The sequence below is a fragment of the Podarcis bocagei genome (genome assembly GCF_964188305.1).
Source record: "Podarcis bocagei genome assembly, chromosome: 3".
NCBI lineage: Eukaryota > Metazoa > Chordata > Lepidosauria > Squamata > Lacertidae > Podarcis > Podarcis bocagei.
Window position 1 is genome coordinate 47,370,259 of NC_138127.1, and position 13,696 is coordinate 47,383,954.

The 13,696-nt window shown below is 41.0% G+C and overlaps 1 protein-coding gene across 5 annotated transcripts in view; it reads right to left on the reverse strand.

Moving 5' to 3' along the window:
• The window catches only part of MAP3K5 (mitogen-activated protein kinase kinase kinase 5), a 103,136-nt gene that overhangs the window by 15,825 nt on the left and 73,615 nt on the right, over positions 1-13,696 (reverse strand). For 4 of the 5 annotated variants that reach the window (XR_014006334.1, XM_081187855.1, XM_081187853.1 and 1 more), the window contains exons 17-24: positions 11,848-11,975; positions 9,275-9,411; positions 5,697-5,802; positions 4,045-4,202; positions 3,570-3,747; positions 3,089-3,109; positions 2,057-2,237; positions 1,796-1,964 (exon numbers count right to left, since the gene is read on the reverse strand). Coding sequence is in view for 4 of the 5 variants with exons in the window: in XM_081187855.1 (XP_081043981.1) it covers positions 1,796-1,964; positions 2,057-2,237; positions 3,089-3,109; positions 3,570-3,747; positions 4,045-4,202; positions 5,697-5,802; positions 9,275-9,411; positions 11,848-11,975 (1,078 nt within the window). In the remaining variant the exon portion in view is untranslated. The remainder of the gene's footprint in view (positions 1-1,795; positions 1,965-2,056; positions 2,238-3,088; positions 3,110-3,569; positions 3,748-4,044; positions 4,203-5,696; positions 5,803-9,274; positions 9,412-11,847; positions 11,976-13,696) is intronic. The other variant, XM_081187856.1, reaches the window with a different exon arrangement.

The following is a 13,696-nucleotide window of genomic DNA, read 5'->3' on the forward strand; positions in this document are numbered from 1 at the left end:
GAGGGAACCAGCAGAAGGCCCTCGGCGCTGGACCTCAGTGTCTGGGCTGAACGATGGGGGTGGAGATGCTCCTTCAGGTATACTGGACCGAGGCCATTTAGGGTTTTAAAGGTCAGCACCAACACTTTGAATTGTGCTCGGAAACGTACTGGGAGCCAACGTAAGTCTTTCAAGACTGATGTTATGTGGTCTTGGTGGCTGCTCCCAGTCACTAGTCTAGCTGCTGCATTCTGGAATAGTTGTAGTTTCCGGGTCACCTTCATTGCAGTAGTCCAAGCGAGAGATAACCAAAGCACACACCACTCTGGTGAGACAGTCTGCAGGCAGATAGGGTCTCAGCCTGTGTACCTGATGGAGCTGGTAAACAGCTGTCCTGGACACAGAATTGACCTGTGCCTCCATGGACAACTGTGAGTCCAAAATGACTCCCAGGCTGCGCACCTGGTCCTTCAGGGGCACAGTTACGCCTGACTAATGAGAGATTTAATTACTCTTATCTCAGAATGGTCTGGCTTATTTAGTGTGTAAGGAACTTCCTGTACATAATAATGCTGCAAGAGTAAGCCACTTTGAGGCACAGCATTTCCCATATTTGCTGCAACTTGTGGCCTGGGATTGATAAAATTAGACTCACTGGTGGTGAAATAGATCAGATTGCGCAGCCCTAGTGCTGAGCACAGTTTAGGTATATGCCATGGTCAACTCAGATCTGACACTTAAGTTACATTACTTCACCCAAGGTGAGTCACAGAACAACACTTCATTTATCTAATAATTGCAACATCTGCAATGTGATGCTGTTGTTAGATAGCCATGGCCATTCTCCTGTAACACAATGAAATTTTCTAGCACCATACAAACCAAAGGCTGATGAGTAAATTCCTCAAAGCAAAGTTGCCAAACTACCAGGGTTAACTGGAGTCAATTCCTTGTAGGCCCATCCTAATGGTGTGCTTTAGCAAGGTCAACTGTGTTACAATTTGGCCAGGGAGAGGAAAGTATTTTTCTGACATTTTTCTGTACATTTTCTTCACTTTTAAATTTTATTCCCAGATTAAAGTACTCTAATAACAGTGTGTGTGTGTATTTATACAGAACCACACAAATATTTTTGCATTTCTGTTTCCAAGTCAAACTATAGTCTCTGAGAGCCAAATAGAGCATTTGTCACTATACATATCGTGATTGACATGTTTTTATTCTGTATAAGTTTTACATAATCCAGCTATCTAGTAATCTGTTTCTGCTTTCATTTTTAAAGACAAAAGCCCCCAAATATGTGGATTACTGTTTACTAGAGACCCAGAACCTGAGGAGAATTCAAGTTTGACTTGTGCACACCATATAGTATTTTACGCTTCTCTGCTACTTTTTACTACTTCGTAAAGCCAATTATTTCTGAGAAATATTATTCTACAAAAAAGCCTCTGCTTTCAAAGTACATGCCTAATTTGCAGCATTTGGGTGTTTGCTATGCACAATCCTAGGATGTCTTAAATAACTTGTTACACAGTGCACTGAACTTTATAGTTCCATACTAGTTACTCCTGCTTAAGTGTATATAGGATTGCAGTCTTAAGTCTTGCAGAGGTACTTGCATTTAATTATATATCCCCGCTAAATGAGCCCATAAACACTCAGTCATCTGATAAAGGTGTTCTAAATTATCAATCATAAACAAATACACCAGGGTAATATCAATGAAAACTTGCAAAAACTTCCAGTTTGGGATGTGCTAGTCCTCTGATTACAAGCACTTATTTTACTGTTAACTATGCTAAGGGTATTTGTTTACCTGTGCTAAGGCTTCCATCAAGTTTCTCACCACCTTATCTTGGTCCTCTGTTAGGATTCTATGAAGGGTGGCTCGCCGTTCACTATCCTTTTTGAGCATGAAGATGCCAGAATCCTTCTCTTCAGGTGAAGGAGGTGCACTGTGGTCCTCAAAATTCTCATCTGGGATGCTGAAAATATATAAATTAGAAACTGATATTAAAACCACTAAATTTATTTGCAAAAGTCAGTTTCTTTCCACAAAGCAATATGGAAGTTTTACCTTAGAAAAAGGGACCTTAGCCCCTTTGCATCCTTTTCTCCACAAGATTTGGCTCTCATTTTAAAAGAGAATGGGTCAAGCTTTAATTCTGTGTCAGGTGAAACAGAGCCATATTCGCTGCTGCTACTAGTATCTTCTACAACAACAGGAACAGGCAAAGATATGCTTCGAAGGTATTCTGCTTATGGAAGTGAAGAAACCCAGAAAATTAGTGTAATCAAGCCTGCTGGACACAGTGAATTATAATAAACATTAGCAATGATCCATGTCATCTAGCATGCAAAGCATATGTAGCCTGTGGGGCCTATGGGAGTTGATGTGATGCTCACATCCAAGATAATGTCCAGAAAAACTGAACTGGACCACAAGGAAATGTGGCTTTAGTGGGGAAAGAGACTTCATTATACCCTGTGAAAATCCCCTCCCACATGTACAAGTCTGGGATCTGCATTAATAGGACAGGAGTGATTGCATCATTACCGTATTTTTCGCTCTATAAGACGCACATTTTCCCCTCCAAAAATTAAGGGGAAATGTGTGTGTGTCTTATGGAGTGAATGCAGCCTCCTTGGCTTCAGCGATAGCAATGCGAAGCCTCTGAAGCCTGGAGAGCGAGAGGGGTCGGTGCGCACCGACCCCTCTCGCTCTCAAGGCTTCAAGGATAGCCACCTGAAGCCTCCAGAGTGCAGTGGGAGCTCCCTGCCGCTCGCTGAAGGGGCGCTGTGCAGAGAGGGGGAGAATTTTTTTTCTTGTTCTCCCCCTCTAAAACAGGGTGCGTCCTATGGTCGGGTGCGTCCTATAGAGCGAAAAATATGGTATGTCTCTGTTATTGCCCTTTGAAGCAGGTTTTGAAGTTGCACAAGAGGCTGTGAAAGGTGAGAAGAGGAAGTCCTACTGTATGAGCAGATGTCATATTCGGTTATTATTTTCTCATTTGAAATGGTAAATGTAGTAGCTAATGACTAAATAAAACACCGAAGTTCAAAGATTTCATTAAGTGTATGAAAAGGAAGGTCTAAATGTTAATCTTACCATTTGATCCAACTGAGAGTGCTGTGAGAAAAAAAATAGAAAAGGAAAAGTAACTGAAACCATCCAGAATTCACTTATGAAGTAGAACTAGCAACAGGTAATTTGACCATATTACCGGGGGGGGGGGGTGTTCAGAGAATTTAAAACAGAGGGGGTTTTGTGTTTTAAGGATTATTTTAAGACACACATAAAGGCCTCAATCTAGCTAAAGTTATTCATGACTCGTTTTCACTGGGGGAAAAAATTAATAAGCCTGTTATTACTCTCTTAAGTAAGTCTCAATGCTTTCAAAGGGAAGTTAAATATTAACAAATAGTATCATAAACATTTAAAAAACACTTATTCGATACAAACTGGTTGATTAAAGGCACATTTAAGTATGCTAGTGATTCTGTGTTGAGCTTCTCAAAGAAGCTGTCAGTGTTGGCTAAATTAAACAGAATTGCTAAGCTCTTTGAGCTAGGCATAAATAGGTCTTTACCTGTTAACTTTGACTGAGACTTCCTTTTTTTGCTTGTAACCTTTAAAAACTCATCTATAAGAAGCTCGTTAGCGCAGGCTCTCTTGTCTGGATCTGGTTCAAAGCAGCACAATAGGAAGGCTTTTGCCTCTGCTGACATGGATTCAGGAATCTCAGGGTGTATTTTGAACATGCCAACCTGACAAATACAGAAAAGGAAAGACAGTCAAGACCTTCCACCACAGAGAGGAGTCTCCTTAAAATAAAACATTACATAAAGTCATTAGCATTTTCATTTGAAACTGGTTTTCATTCCCAGGGAGGCATTCATTGGAATTTGAACAACTTTTTAATATTCTCTCTTTAGCGTATTTTCCCTTTTAACTGAATCACTACTGCGAAATATATTATTCCTCACAGACACACACAGATCTTATGGCTCTTCTCCAGATCAGCGTCTCTTTTACAAAAACCTAAAACATCTATAGGATCTAACCTTAAACATTGCTGCCTGAGGCTCTCCAAGTTCGTAAAACGGAGGTTTCCCTGTGGCCATTTCAATAATTGTGCAGCCTAGGGACCAGATATCTGCAGCCTTTCCATAACCTCTTGGTCCTTTATCAATGATTTCTGGCGCCATATACTGAAGGGTACCTGTTAAAAACAAGCAGACAAGCAAAAATTCACTTAGGCAGGAATTTCTTTAATCAAAAGCGAAAGCTGGAAGAAAAGCACACAGTCAAATATTAAATTCCCAGGCTTTCATGGTGTTTTGCACTTTATTGAGCGTGCAAAGCATTTTAGCTGTGTTGACCCAATGTAATAGGCTTTGTGTCCATGTTCTGTTCTCACCCTTCCCTTCATGTGCGAAGTTTGGGTGCTTCTAATGTGGTTCATTACATCAGAGTTTCCCCAGTTACACCTGAACTGGGAAACTGTGGTTTAATTTCCATTTACAATCCAGAATAAACCTCAGAAGTGTTTGATTATGGTGCACAAGTGAAAGAAGGAAAGGAGAATCATGGGCTCAGTGCTTGTTCTCAGTCCAATAAATCACAGTTTAAAGCAGCTCATTATCTCAGCAATTCTTACAACATATGTAAAAATAAATACAGTGGTACCTCAGGTTAAGTACTTAATTCGTTCTGGAGGTCCGTTCTTAACCTGAAACTGTTCTTAACCTGAAGCACCACTTTAGCTAATGGGGCCTCCCCGACGCTGCCACACAATTTCTGTTCTCATCCTGAAGCAAAGTTCTTAACCTGAGGTAATATTTCTGGGTTAGCAAAGTCTGTAACCTGAAGCTTATGTAACCTGAAGCGTATGTAACCCGAGGTACCACTGTAAACAGAATTATGGGGAGAGACTAAGAGATTTAATTTATTTATAAATATATCTAGACTTTCTCTGCAAGGCAGGCCTAAAGTGGGATGCAGCAGTAGCTTACCTTAGGCCACACTGCTTTTATGCAAGTTCTGTTTGCATAAAAGTAAGACTATAATACTGAATTTAATATCACCATTACCATCAATATCAATTGAAATTAGAAATGAAGAGAATGGTAATCAAAATACATTCTAAACCTGATTCAAATCTGCATGTGTGAAGCTCAGTCAGATAATCTGAGTATCATTCATTAGCTGTTTAGCAAGAAAGGGGAAATGAGGCAGGGAACAAAGTCTACAAAGAAACATACTGTCTCAAACAGTATGCTGATACCAAAGTATCTATGGATGCATGCTGTCTTGGCTGCTAGACTGAGGAACAGAACACACACAATACCTCGCTCATCTAAGCAGACGTATTGCCTCCAGCTATATCAGAATGGGTTTCTCTTGATTCAGGGACCAGGAATGTTGCTGATAACAGTGAAGGAAACTGCTGTGTGTGTTGCGCAGGCAGATTATTAATACTTATCTGATGACCACAACTTGGTCAATGAATAAAGCCACACTCTTGAAAACATTTCCCAATGACTTCAGTTCAACTTTGCAAGTCAGTGTGCTTGGGATCTCAACCCGTATCAGGGTTTTAAAAAATGTACAGAACTAAAGCTGTCCTGGGAGTAAGTGCCTTATCTAATTTATGCTCCAGAATATTCTTTTACTCTTAAATTAGGCGACTCTGCAATATATTTTAGAAACATACCTGTGAATGTTTCAGTGCATGGATTTATGCCAGCAAGCCTCTTTGATGTTCCAAAATCTGAAATCTTTAGCACTCCACTGTATGTGTTGATAAGTACATTATCACCCTGGAGGGGAGAGTATTCGGGATTGTTATTTTTTTTATCTTATGGCTGATCTTGAAAAAGAGTTTGCAGCTAAAATTAATGATGAAATGGCTTGTAATAAAAGAGGAATTAAGTGGAAGCTGCTATTAGTCACTTCATTTCTAGTTCAATGAAACTTCATTCCTGAATGGAAAAATTACCTAGCTACATTATGGAATGCATGTAATAAAAACAAGATAATTCAAATTCTTTCAAACGTATTATGAACAATTGGCTATTTTGATATTTATTATGAGATTTTGGAGTTCTAGATTTCTCTAGGTTTATTATGTAAAGTAACATTTGGACCCTTTCATGCTTTCTACAGAAATTAGTTTTTTATGAAATTAGTTTTTAGGGGCTTTTTAATTTGTTTTTATAAATTAGCTTATACAGTGCTTTTTCTTTTAAAAAACACACGTATAGGGGTACTCTCATTTTACTACTCATATTGAAATACTGCCCCTCAATGAGGCCAAACTTAGATTCACAAAATGTTTAGGGGTATGTGTACTCCTGCGTCCCCCCAGAAAAAAAAGCACTGAGTTTATATAAAATCTCCCAATCTTTTTTTTTTTTTTGCTTTGCATTTTTAAATATCATAATGCCTTATTTTTAAAGGCCCTCTACATAAAACAAGACAGAAATGAAATCTAGAATTGAGTAGAAGTACCTTAATCTGCTATAGTTTTGTGTTTGCTGCAAAACAAATAGGTCCATGCAGAGTTGCATCTTCTATATATTCCGAATAGGGGGTTTCCCTGTGTCATATAACTGCTTATGCAATGCTGCCTGGCAGTTGATAGCTGGTGCTGTTGCAACAGCAGTGATCTGTCTTATAACATAGGGTGTATACACTGTGCTAGGAAAAAGAACTCCATCTGATTTTATGCAGGCAACATTTTTGAAGAACATGAGTAAAATGCACATATGCACAGCCACAACGTGAACTCGTAGCTGAAAAGGAGATTTGAACTCTGGCAAAGAATTCCAAAAGGCCTATCCTACTAGATCATAGTAATCTATCCAACTGGATCATTAGCAGCATCTAAGGAAACCGATGTGGCTGCATAAGGAGCGTACAGATGAGCTGAGAGTTAAGAAGGGTATGTATAAGAAAGGGAAGAAAGGGAACAATACCACTTTTTTGTACCGACAAAAATAGTGTGGCTTGCCGAATGATTGGAGTACTACAATATATCCAAAACAATGGGAGAAATTGGAAGGATCTCAAAAGTGAAGATAGACAGGGACTGGAAGGTGTTTAAAAGATACTTGCAAAACCATATCAAAAAATCAGAACTCCTATTAGAATAAACAAGTTCCGCTTCAAATACTGAAATACCAAATAAGATGGATAACAATGTGTAATAGAAAAAGAAGTATGAAATTAGGTTAAAGGTGTGTGAAAGAAAGTAATAGAAGTGGAAAGAAATTGCAACTGAGTAGATTGGAAGTCTAACACAAAGGTGGGGTGAGGGGTGGTGGATGGTGATGGGAAAAGGAATTATCTGTGGGATTGAGTGTAGGTATGTTTGAACACTTTTAAGAAAAGGGGGGAAAAGGGAAAATCACAGAAGAGGAGAATACACGAGTAGCCAACAGTTGCAGGGGGAAAGTCATGCTGGCTAAAACTAACAACAATAATAATAAATGTTTCTTTGGCTATGTCCAAAGTAAGAGGAAGAACAAGCAAGTGGTAGGTCCTCTGCGTGGGGAACATGGAGAAATGCTATTGGGTGACAGAGAAAAGGTAGAACTACTCAACACCTCCTTTGCCTTGGCCTTCACCCAAAAGGAGGAGGGTGCTACAGCTCAAGATAGGAAAAGAGGTAGTAAGGGAACACCTAGCTACTTGAAATGAATTATACTTTAAATGAATACTAAAGGAGCTTGTGGGTGTAATTTCAGAGCCTTTGTCTATTATCTTAGAGAATTTTTGGAGAACAGGTGAGGTCCCTACAGACTGGAGGAGAGAAAATGTTGTCCCCATCTTCAAAAAGGGGTGAAAAGAATAACCAGGTAACTACTGACCAGTGAGCTTGACATCAATACCAGGGAAGGTCCTAGAACAGATAATTCAATAGTCGGTCTGTGAGCATTTAGGAAAGGATGCTGTGATTACTAAGACCCAGCATGGGTTTCTCAAAAAAAAAAAAAAAGTCATGCCAGACCAATCTGATTTCTTTTTTTGATGGAATTACAAACTTGGTGGATCAAGGAAATGCTGTGGACATGGTGAATCTTGATTTCAGTAAGACTTTTGATAAAAGTCCCCCATGATATTCTCATGAGGAAGCTGGTAAAATGTGGGTTGAATGAGGTAACTGTTAGGTGGATTTGTAGCTGGTTGACTGACCAAACCCAAAGAGTACTCATTAATAGTTCCTCATCATTCTGGAAAAAAGTGACAAGTGGAGTGCCGCAGGGTTCTGTCCTGGGCCCATTGTTGTTCAACGTCTTTATAAATGACTAAGATGAAGGAATTTAGGGGATCATATTTGCAGATGACACCAGATTGGGAAAGGTAGCTAATGTTGCAGAAGACAGAATCAGAATTCAAAATGACCTTAACAAATTGGAGAACTGGGTGCATGCTAACAAAATGAATTCAAATAGGGACAAATGTAAGGTTCTACGCTTAGGCAGGAAGAAACAGATGCACAAATATAGGATGAGGGACACCTGGCTTACTAGCAGTACATGTGAAAAGGATCTAGTGGTCTTGGTGGACCACAAGCTTAACATGAGTCAACAGTGTGATGTAGCAGCAAAAAAAAGCAAAAACAGTTAATGCTATTTATGCTGCATCAACAGAATTACAGCATCCAGATCAAGGGAAGTAACAGTACCACTCTATTCTGCCTTGGTCAGACCACACTTGGAATACTGTGTCCAATTCTGGGGACCACAAGGGTCTGGAAACTAAGCCTTATGAGGAGTGCTTGAAGGAGCTGGGTATGTTTAGCCTGGAAAAGAGGAGATTGAGAGGAGATATGATAACCATCTTCAAATATCTTAAGGGCTGTCACATGGAGGAGAGAGCATGCTTGTTTTCTCTTGTTCTGGAGGGTAGGACTTGAACCAATGGCTTCATGTTGCAAGAAAAAGGATTCTAACTAAACATTAAGAAAAACTTTCTGACAGTAAGAGCTGTTCAGCAGTGGAAGAGACTCCCACGAGAGGTGGTAGACTCTCCATCCTTGGAGGTTTTTAAATAGAGGTTGGATGGACATCTGTTGTGGATGCTTTAGCTGAGATTCCATCATTGCAAGGGGTTGGACTAGATGACCCTTGGGTCCCTTCCAACTCTAAGCTTCTATGATTCATCAGCTTAAGACTCTGAGAACTGAATCAAGTTCCTCTCCATTCCACTGCATTTTGCTTCAGAGGGCACTTAAGGATAACTTCATGTCCATTACATAAATTTAATGCTTTTTGTAAAGAAATCTACCTTTATGTCTCGATGCACTATTTGATTATCATGGAGGTATTTCAATCCTTCAAGAATCTGTTTGGTATAAAAACCAATGGTCTGTTCATTATCCTTTAATGGTCCCCATTTCGATCTCAGAAGAGCAGAAAGGCTGCCTGTAATATGGAAAACAAGTCAATGAAGGTAATTTTCAAATCAGGAAGCTCACCATTGTCATTAGCCCTGTGGAGATGTTCTGGCCAGGCTGGATGGAAAGGGGAGCAGGATTTGGACAAGAGTATGGAACTGATCCTGGGGAAGGGCCCAGTGGCCTGGGAGGGGCTGATCTGGTTGCTGCCTAAGCATCTGGATAGGCTTGTCAATTAAAATAAACAATATCCCTTTTTATTATATAATAGAAAAAGAGAATGAATTGCTTATTCCAATTCAAAGGCCTGTGCTATTTTTAGGTCATCTAAGATATGCAAGTCGGCAGGAAAGCAAATCCCAACATAATGGAATTGGTAAAGTTCTGTTAATCCAGCCAACCACACTAGTTCTAGGTTAACTAAAGTATAAAATGTCAACATCCTAGGCACATAGAAAGGAATTTCACATTGCACTAAGGTGACTGCTAAACATTTTGGCTTGCCAGACAGAACAATTCCCCTTTCCCATTCCTGCTGCTCTGGGGGCTCTCCTGACACCCCCCTCCACTTGAGCCAATTTCAGGTAGTGTGGGAAGGAGAAGAGGGCAGGAAGCTCTATTGGGCAAGTGGAAGTCATTGTGCAGGGCTGCCACTGATGGGACTCATTAGCTGAATTGTGCCCCAAGATTTGTATACGTTGCAATGCAATCCTAGTGCTGTCTTCTCAGAAGTAAGCCCCACAGAGTTCTCGAGGGCTTACTCTTAGGTTAGGCCTATGGTCTAAGGAACTATTAGATGGGTGTCATCAAGTAAACACTTCAATGCCTGAGCTAATATGAAGGGTTCTACTTTATTCCGCTCAGTGAAAATGTGAGCAGAGTCTTGTGAGCACAATAATCTCTGAATCAGAACAGAATATATATATACGAAAGCTTTAGCAACTAATCCACACCTAATGACCCTCCTAAGTGGTACTCAGAATATCACTCAAGTAATCACTCAAGATATCCCTCAAGTAATTAATGAACAAAAGAAGAAAAGGCACATTAACCTAGGAACTTCCTCTCTGCCCAGAACGTTGGAGGCTATACACCACACCCCCTCAACAGTATTTATAGGAACTCAAACACTGAGATCCTGCTCTGTTCTAGTAACAAGAAGCCGAAAGCACCAGCCTGAAGATGACGAGTGAGACCTCGTCGAAACGTCGCCTAGACACCCCAACTCTTACACGGGAAGACACCCGAAGACACCAAAACCTACATTCCTGTACCCGTGAAAATCTACGAAAGCATATATATATATATATATATATATATATATATATATGCAGGTTTTGGTGTCTTCGGGTGTCTTCCCGTGTAAGAGTTGGGGTGTCTAGGCGACGTTTCGACGAGGTCTCACTCGTCATCTTCAGGCTGGTGCTTTCGGCTTCTTGTTACTGGAACAGAGCAGGATCTGCCCAGCCACGTACATTGGCAGCCAAAGTCTGCCCAGCCACGTACATTGGACAAACAAACAGACGAATAAATGCACGTATAGCAGAACACAAGAATGCCGTCAAAAAAGAAGAAAAAACTTCCTCTCTTTACCAACACATGAAAGAAACAGGACACGAAATTAATTTTGCAGATTCCAAATTGCTCTTTAACATGGAACATCACCACAAGAGAATAATCATGGAAGCCATCGAAATAGAGAAACACCCTCACAACATGAACAAGCGTGACGACACGTCCCGCCTGCCAGACATCTGGAAATTAGCCCTCCCCACAAAAACCGACACCAGAACCAGAGGCACACAGAACGCCATCTCCAATCAACCACACCAGACCCAAACCCAGACCCTCTCCACAGATAAATTACAGACACCATCCAGTAGCCAAACCATAGTGGCACCTCCGGATGCTGCACCCCCCTGCAATCCCTACACAGATCTGGCTGGCACAGGGCACAAAACCACAGCTCGCCCCTATACACGAAGCCAAGCCAGAGCACAACTAAGTGCAGTACAGCCATCTTCTCAGAAAAACTCTTCACAAGCTCAAGAGGTCAAGACACGAAAGCTTTAGCAACTAATCCACACCTAATGACCCTCCTAAGTGGTACTCAGAATATCACTCAAGAAATCACTCAAGATATCCCTCAAGTAATTAATGAACAAAAGAAGAAAAGGCACACTAACCTGGAAACTTCCTCTCTGCCCAGAACGTTGGAGGCTATACACCACACCCCCTCAACAGTATTTATAGGAACTCAAACACTGAGATCCTGCTCTGTTCCAGTAACAAGAAGCCGAAAGCACCAGCCTGAAGATGACGAGTGAGACCTCGTCGAAACGTCGCCTAGACACCCCAACTCTTACACGGGAAGACACCCGAAGACACCAAAACCTGCATTCCTGTACCCGTGAAAATCTACGAAAGCATATATATATATATTCATTAACCAAAAGCTGCTTACCTCCTGGTACTTGTTCCATGAATATCTTAATGAATCCGTTTTCACTAAACGAGCCAAGATACTGAACAATGTTCTTATGTTTGAGGTGCTTATGCAAAGCTATTTCTTCATGCAAAGGCTGGGAATACCTGAAAGAAAGTTCAGACTGCCTCAACCAGCTTATTTCACTGTATGGAATTCCATACCCTACCATGCTGTGATAGAAATTCAAAAGCAACCCGAAATAGCAATTCTGCTAGTAAATACTTTAAGGTAAAATGGCACAGGAAATTGCCCGGGCAACGTTTGTCAAAAGGAAATAGGTCTAAATGATAATGGAGAACAAACAGGCAGGCAGAAAGCTTGAAGGCTAAATAAATGAACCATCCCAACAGCATAGAAAAATAAAACTCAAGCTTATCTCTTTGGTTGAATAATCCAGCATAAATGAAAAGCTTTTAAAGTGGGAGGTTTATAGGAAATGTCAACCATGGATGTTTGCCTAAAGTGCAATAACATTTTTTTCCCTTCTTCACTGAGAGATCTGCAGTTTTCAGCCAGTATCCACTCACATGTGCTATTTGGCTGGCTTTTTCAGTGATTTTCTGTGTTTCTTCTGGAAAACTAAGGTATGGAGCCTGTTTTAATGACATGCCAGCAGCCAGCTTTTGCAACCCCACCCCTGCTCACAGGAGTAGTTAACTTGAGTTCATGGTGTATTAGTCATTCTATTGTTGTACTGATCATGTGAGTAGACCACACAATCTATTAGGATTTTCTTTGGTGGTGGTGGTAAACCACCAGTGTAATCAGGACTGAGTCTCTGATTTGAGGTATTAGGCTTGAATTTTTTACAAATCCAAACATTTGAATCCTTCTGCAGTATCATGTTCCTGACCATGTGCTGAAAGTTACCAGACACAAAATCTTGAGGCACAAGACTACTCCAATTTCAGGGATCGAGGGGCAGGAAAGGGCTCACCTTTTCCCATGGCACTTCACATACTCCCATGTGAAGTCTATGGCAGCAATCAGGAGCATAGTAAGCTGTCATAGACGAGTGTTTTCGAGAACCTGTGTGTTGTGGCCCTCCTGCTCAGGCCCCTGATTCTGAGCTGAGCCCCTCCACTGAAACTCTCCCTCTGAAAGTCTTCCAGGTCCCCTCCTTCCTTGGCTTAGGATGAGGAGGTTGAGCTATCCAATGCCAGGGATGCCACTTCTCTGCCTGGAGAGGTGAGGAGCTCCATGTCACAGAGTGAGCTATCAGAGCAGGAAAGCCAGGCGTTGTCTTCAAAGAAACAGAGGTGCAACCAGAGGCAGGATCACCCTCCCTCCCCTCAAATAAGGAGCACCTGGCTTCAGGCCAGGAGTTCTCAGCAGGCCAAGCATTCTCACAAGTAACTAGACTTCCCTTGTCTCTGTTTAAAAGCATGGCAGATAGTTGGGACCAGTTGTCTGAACAACTTCACACTCCTGTGCAGTCTGATGTTGCAGCTCCTGATCCTGGAATCCTGACCACTGGCCTCATCCCTTAATTGTGTTTAGGGAACCTTGACGCTTCTCTCTTAAATGGTTTGACCTTTGCTGCATCATTGGCATCTAAGGGCATTTGGACTAATTCCTGCTCTTCTCCTGTTGCTAAATTTGCACTGTCAGTCTTCTAGAATGAAGCTTGGCTTCTTTAGTAACAAGCAAGTGCAGCTGTCATTGTTCTTGGGCAGGAGCTAGAACACTGAGAGCCTGGAAATCAAAATATTATGCAAAAATAACTATACCCTGCACACCTAAAGAAGCCTATGAATCACTTTGATTAAGCTTTTTATGTCTAACATCTAACACATCATGCAATTGTTTAAACTTTGGAGAACTA